At 37.8% G+C, this 7,439-nt stretch overlaps 1 protein-coding gene across 4 annotated transcripts in view; it reads left to right on the top strand.

Moving 5' to 3' along the window:
* ACTR2 (ARP2 actin-related protein 2 homolog (yeast)) overlaps nt 1–7,439 on the top strand; it is a 49,022-nt gene that overhangs the window by 7,707 nt on the left and 33,876 nt on the right. For 3 of the 4 annotated variants that reach the window (XM_014532065.1, XM_014532066.1, XM_014532064.1), the window contains exon 2: nt 6,991–7,105. In XM_014532065.1, the coding sequence (XP_014387551.1) occupies nt 6,991–7,105 (115 nt within the window). Of the gene's footprint in view, nt 1–6,990; nt 7,106–7,439 lie in introns of those variants that run through there. The other variant, XM_014532067.1, reaches the window with a different exon arrangement.

Below are 7,439 nucleotides of genomic sequence, written 5' to 3'. Positions count from 1 at the left end.
AAACATGTATTTTGGGCAGCCAAGGTAGCAAATTAGAAGACAGATTACTTTGTTACTTTGGATGAGTTCCATAGAGGTAATTTTCTCCTACATTACAGTGATGTCTAACCATTTTAGAGTTGGTGACTTTTCTAAAACATGTATTTTGGGCAGCCAAGGTAGCAAATTAGAAGACAGAAATGCTAGTTACTTTGGATGAGTTCCATAGAGGTAATTTTCTCCTACATTACAGTGATGTCTAACCATTTTAGAGTTGCATATTTTGTGACTTTTCTCCCCCTTCTTCCATAAATGTGACATATGAATTAAAAAAGATTTTACGTGAACTTTCAAATTGGATTGTTGAGGAGGGGAAAAGACCTAATATTCACTGCCATAATACTTCCCTTGATGGAATTTGTTACAGACTTTTACAAGTAATAGTTATACTAGCTTTATCTGAACTTAGTTAAAAATGGTCTTGAGTAATAAGGGTGTTATCATATAATGGAACATCATACAAAATGAAATACTTAAAAAAAAAAGAGGCAGATCTACTGCTATGGAAAATTGTCTAAGATTTATTGTTAAGTTAAAAAATGATCCAGTTATGTGAGTGTTCTTTATTAAAAATACTTATATGTTCACAGACTTGTGTGTGTATATGAAAGTTTTGGAGGGATACATAAAAAAATGTTCATAGTGATTACCTGTGAGACTAGGGATAACGGAGTGAGGGAAGGATAAGGACTTCATGACTCTTTTTAATTATTGGGAAAATGTTCTTTGTGTTTTTAACAAGATGTACTGTTAAATTATCTTTAAACAAAAGAAACTATAAACATTTGTTTTGTAGTTAAAACTCAGTGAAAGGTACTTTTTAAGAGATATTAGTCTCAAGTTGACCTCTATATAAACTTAAAGCTTTAAAAATTGAATTTAAAGCATTTTGTTTTGTGAATATGCCAGATAATTCTCTTTAGAAATCTGAGCCATTTATGTTTTAATGGATTCCTCTTTTTCTTTTTTAATTTTTAGAGTGGAAGGAAGGGGGGCGGGGAGAGACAGAGAGAGAGAAACATTGGTTATAGAGACACATTGCTTCCTGCACGCCCCGACCAGGGCTGGGGCGATGGAGCTTGCAACTGAGGTATGGGCCCTTGACCAGAATCGAACCTGGGACCCTTCAGTCCACTGAGCCAAATCAGCTAGGGCTGGATTCCTCTTTTTTGGGGGGGAGGGGTGATTCCTCTTTTTTGAAGGCTAATGAACCCTGTATTTGTAATGAGTTTTGTGATACTCAATTAGAATAGGGATGTTAACTGTGAGCTCATTAAAGAAAAATTTGTTTTTAATTTATGAGAGAGAGAAGGAGAGAGAGAGAGAAAGAGAGAGAGAGAGAGAGAGAGAAAGAGAGAGAGAGATGATATCAATGGGCTGCCTCCAGCACGCATCTGGACCACCAGGGTTTGAACCTGCAACCTGGGTATGTGCCCTGACCAGGAATCGAACCTGCATCTTTTGGTGTATGGGACAACACTCCAACTGAGCTACACTGGCCAGGGCCATGAGCTCATTTTTATGTTACTATTTCATTAGTTTAGCTATGTTAGGAAGCTGATTGTATATTGTTGATTAGTCTTATTCTAATTAATAATTTAAGGATCTTGTTCTTTAAGAGAAAAGATCAGTTACTATTACCTACATAGGAAAAAATGTAGCTGGTTCAAGTAAAAATATATTTGGTGTTAGATTTCTTATTTTTAAATTTTATTCAGATTTTCTATAGACATAATCAACTTCAAATGAAGGGACAGTTCTGATATGTCCCAGTTTCGATTCCAGTCAAGGGCACATGCCTGGGTTGTGGGCTCGATCCCAGTAGGGGGCGTGCAGGAAGCAGCTGATCGATGATTCTCTCTCATCATTGATGTTTCTATCTCTTCCTCTCTGAAATCAATAAAAAATATATTTTAAAAAAAAATAACAATTTAGAAAAATAGAAACCACTTAGATTCTATATTCTTTTTTATAGTCATCTTGATTTTATTTGGTTAGCTGAAGATATAATGATTTCTTTACAATGATATATTAAACAAGATATTCAAATTTAATTTCTAAAAACTTGTGGAAATAGTTCTTACCATAAAGCAACTTGCCTCTTACACGTTTTAGGTTTTAAAGTTTTAATTATAGGCAATTTGAGAAGTTGATGATTTTTTTTAACTCCTCTGGCAGGCCCTAAGTCGAATGCTCTAAGAGTAAGTGAGTACTTATGCTCACATGCTGACTGTTGGTCCTTGTTCTGCTTCCTCACTAGCCCCCAACCAGTTTCTCATTAGGGCAGCCTAGAGGAGTAAAACTCATCCAGTTCTAATGATTTGCTTCATTCTCATAATTGTTCAAACCTATCACCTAAAATAGAGCCACTGAAAGTGGCCAAATAGGTGAAAATCTAGGTATCTGCTTAGGTTTAGATGCCTTTCAAGAGTTCTGCCCAGGCCTCTGGTGTTGTGTATTCTGTTATCAAATTTGGGTGATTTCATCAGCAGTGAGTTAGTTCACCACCCACAATGAAGACACCTGCCTACTATGTGACTGGTAGTTTTTAGGGCCTAGTGATACAAAGTAGCTTATAATGCTAGGATAATTATATTTTCACTAGTGGCCCAGTGCACCTATTCATGCACATGTACATTGAAAGGAAAATAATTAGAAGAAATATTTTAATATTGCTATTTTCCCTTTCTCTGTAATGGACACTGGTCGCTGTCTGCTGGGCAATTGGTGGGGCAATTGGGCCCGCTCGCATCTGCCTTGGCCTGGCGCTGCCTGCTCACCTGCTCTCCCACCCCGCCACAGTCCTGCCCTCGAAGGGCCCATCAGGGCTGGCAGCACCTCCACTGCCGCCTGCTGCCAGCGCCGCGTTGCGGACGCCCACCATGTTCCATGCCGCCCCCTGGTGGTCAGTGCACGTCATAGTGAGCGGTAGAACTTCTGGTTGAGGGGACAATTTGCATATTAGGCTTTTATTATATAGGATTATATAGGATTTATATTCCCATTTATATTTGCATATGGCCTGCTCTATCTGGCTTATGTTAATTTATTTTGTTGAATTCAGAAGTGTTTGGGATAGAAATAAATAAAAAACAAATTTGATTTTCCCTGGTTGATGTGGTTTAGTAGTTAGAGTGTCTGCCCGCACACTGAAGGGTCTTGGGTTTGATTCCTGGTCAAGGGCACTGTACCTGGGTTGCAGTTTCCATCCCTGGTCCTCGTCAGTGCGGGAGGCAGCCAATTGTGTGTGTATGTGTGTGTGTGTGTGTGTGTGTCTCCCTCTCTCTCTTTCTCTCTTCCTCCCTCCTCCTTCCCTCCCTCCTTCTCTTCCTTCCACTCTCTAAAAATCAATGGAAAAAATTGGCCCAGGTGAGGATTAAGGGGAAAAAACCTCACAACACACACATTTGGTTTTACCTGTAAAATGCTTTGGAATAAATAGAATGAATATTTTGATTGAGATCAGGATAATCACTATGAAATTAAAGTAATATACCAGTACTATCAGATAAAATTAATAAAGAAAAATACAATAAGTCCAAGAGAAGCTTTATAAATCTGTTTATTTTTTGAGAGGAAAAATACTTTTAGAGCAAATATACAGGAACTCTTTTTTCATCTTTGCTTGAAAGAACATTATAGTGTTCATGTTCTTACCATTTGATGACTCAGTGGGAAGTAAGGGAGCCAGTTTAAACCACAGTGCTATGAAAAGGAAACTATATATGGTAAAAAGCTATTTCTTAAACACAGACTTATTGCACACAATGAGAGAACTAAGTCTCCAAGTCTTAAAATGATTGGAGTGGGGGAGGAATTTAAAGGTTTAAATGATGCTAAATGAGTAGCTTAGGAAAGAATATCTTCATTTCATCACATCGTGGTTTAGATTTAGATTTTTTAAAATACAGACTTTTTTGCAATAAAAGAAATGCTGGATTGTCTGTTAGTTTCTCTTATCGAGAAATAGGTTATTGTAATAATATTCGTGTTATTATAGCTATTTGAAGTAATGTGAAATAGTGCAGTTATTGCCATTGTGACCGAATTATCTTATACCCTGTAGGAATGCTAACACTAGATTACTATGGTAGCAAATGCTTGCAATAAACTACTTAAGCAGAGTAATTTCATTAACAAGTGAGTGATAGCTTTCATTTGAATTAAAAGCCACATTTTCCTTTTTTGTAAAGCACAGGAATAGCAGGTTTACAATTGTTTTTCTAGTTTCAGGTGGGGAGGGGTTGTCCCAGTTTTTGTCTTCTTACCTCAGGCACTTGGGAAATATTTTGTCCCTTGAAATATATTCAGACAAGAGTTTTAAGATATGAACTACCCATCTGAACAGTTATAGTTAGAAGACATTGAGTGATGTGATTGTTTACAGATTTGCCACATTGCATGATTCTGAAAGTGAGGCCTGATCATGAGAGGAGAGGCATATCAGCCTTCCCAGGACTTGACTTGTGCCCCATCCGAAGCTCTTCCACCTTCACCTTCTATTATGATTTCGCACTTAAATCATTTGTTTACATTTAATATGCTGATAATGGCTCTCCCAGACTTACCGATTCTTTTTTCAGTCAATTTTATAATTTTCCTTAATACTTTGAGGTAAACATAAGAACTTTATTTACTTTCTATATTTGGAATACATATATAAATTATGATTAATGCTTATATTAGGCTGGTGATCATGACAAATTTTATTTATGTAGAAATTTCAGTATGGCGAGGACAATAACAGATTCTCTACCCTTCCACAACATTTCAGTTCACATCAAATGAGCTGGATTTTGACTTAGTTCTGATTGGGGCAGAGCCCAGCATGGCCCTGGCAGGGACAAGGAGTCCCTCGTCTTCTCCCTCTGAAGGCAGTGAAGACAAAGGAGCTGTGCTCCCCACCGGGAACAGAAGGCAGTGCTGCCATACGCCAAAGAAGCCGATTAAACAAAGCCCCAAGTCCACTCACCTCTAGCTCAACTCATCTTTAAAGCCGGTTCCTAACATATATTGCAACTGGCCTGAACACTTTCCCAGAGCTCCTCCGCACACACCAGAGGCCCACATTTTAGAGTGGGGAGTGGCAGGACACAGGAGAGGTTACCCAAAAGAACCCAAATGTAGGCCCCGAAGGAAAGAGAATCACTGCACTAGTGGGTACCAGGTTTCCAGAGCTCTCCTCTCTGTCGGGACCACACAGCACCAAGAAGCAGTGGTGACAGTATGTCTAAAGATGGAGTCCTGGAGGGCTGAGGGGCATAACTTGTATTTCTGTGCTGCCAAAAGGTTACAGCTAAAGCTGAAACATTTCTCAGCATCCTCCCTTCTAACCTTCCCTTCCCCTCTGAAGTTTTTAATGGCATTTTTCTTGCAATGTCTGCTCTTAAAAATAAGACTAAACACTATATTATTGGTATAAGAATTTAAAGACCCTTGGTTCTATTTTCAGTTTTACTGTAGTTGTTAAGTCTGCTAGTATATCAGTTCCTTATGCATAAAATGGAAGTATTAAAGTCAATAATGATATGCCTTCATTGGAGAAGTACACTATCTGAATATGAAATTGTTACCTGATATTACTAAATACATTTATCTAAATATAAAACTGTTAATAGCCCAAAATGCCTAATAAATGTTTATTTTAATGATGCTAGTCCAGATTCCATTTAATTTTTCCCATTTTGGAAAATGAGTTGCTTAAGTGAATTGCCAGAGATGAATGCAAGCGTGCTTTAGAATTAAAACTTTAGCTCTGTTGTTCATTTTCTAACATTTCTCTATTAAAAATACTTGTTGCCCTGGCTGGGTGGCTTGGGTGGTTAGAGCAATGTCCTGACACACCAAGGTTGTGGGTTAGATTCCCCGGTTAGGGCTCATACAAGAATCAACCAATGAATGCATAAATGGGTGGAACAGCAAATTAATGTTTCTCTCTCTTCCTCTCCATCTCTAAAATCAATAAATATGAGCACTACTGCCAGAGTCTTGATATTTTTAATTTGTGAGGACTCATTGATTACAAATGGATATATTTTAGTGCATACAGGGTGGGGCAAAAAAAAAAAATCAATAAGATATATTAAAAATAATATAATAATAATAATAATAATAAAATCAATAAATAAGTTTTTTAAAAAATAGTTGTTGACTGAATTTGTCCATTTCCCTCAATATTACTTTTTTTTAAATTGAATTTTTAGAGGAAAGGAGAGAGAGAAAGATCGAAGTGAGAGCAAAACATCAATTGGCTGCTTCCTGCATGCCTCCCACTGGGGATCCTGCCACCACGCCATCCTGGCATATGCCCTGATTGGGGATTGAACCGGCAATCTTTCAGTACATGGGATGATGCCTAACCACCTGAGCCACACTGGCCAAGGCTCAAATACTTCTTGTGTGACCACTGTGTGCCAGGACCTCTTTGAGGCATCAGGATCCAACATGAATTGCTCAGCTGAGCTCCCTGCTTTGCTGAGGCTTTCTCTGTAGTGAGGGACTTACGCGCTAAGTAATCAGTTTTCCGGTAAATATCAACTCCAGTAGTAGTCAATGCCATAAAGGAAATAAAATGAGATATGATAGATTGGACGACCAGTTTAGATAATTTGAAAGTATCCAGTTTAAAATATTGTATAAATGCAAAGTGGTATTTTTCAGAGATCTATTTTTTTAATGTTTTGATTGATTTCAGAGAGAGGAAGGTAGAGGGAGAGAGAGAGAGAGAGAGAGAGAGAGAGAGAGAGAGAGAGACATTGATAGGCTGCCTCCTGAGCTCCCTGTACTGGGAATTGAGTCTGCATCCCGAGCATGTGCCCTCATCAGAAAAGGTATCTGCGACTTCCTGGTGCATGGGACGACGCTCAACCAACTGAGCCACACCAGCCTGGCTCAGATACTGTTTTTAAATGGATATGGTACATACCTTGACTAACCCACTTTTACTCTCTTCCAGTTTGTGAAGTGTGGATATGCAGGCTCTAACTTTCCAGAACACATCTTCCCAGCTTTGGTTGGAAGACCTATTATCAGATCAACCACCAAAGTGGGAAACATTGAAATCAAGGTAATATTTTATTTATTGATAAATGAGGTTCAAAACCTATGAGATGTTCTTTGAATTAAGTAGTTTTAAAATATGCCATGAAAAGCAAAGGGGGAGGGCAGAATTTCTTATATTTTTAATTGATATCAATACCTGAAGAAAGGCATAAAAACTGAAATTAATTTTACCTAAGTTTAAGTATGCTTTGATGCCATTACTATCTGAATGGAGTAAAACATTTAAGATTTTTATATGAATGTGAATTATTAAAAGAAAGCCTGGCATTTTTATGTTTTTCAGTTCCATATATTTGTCACCATGTATGTTAGTGTTTCCTTGGGACCTTAGACTTTTC

The sequence above is a fragment of the Myotis brandtii genome, unplaced genomic scaffold, assembly GCF_000412655.1.
Source record: "Myotis brandtii unplaced genomic scaffold, ASM41265v1 scaffold84, whole genome shotgun sequence".
Lineage (NCBI taxonomy): Eukaryota > Metazoa > Chordata > Mammalia > Chiroptera > Vespertilionidae > Myotis > Myotis brandtii.
The sequence above is the reverse complement of the archived record's forward strand: the minus strand, read 5'-3'. Positions and strand labels throughout refer to the sequence as shown.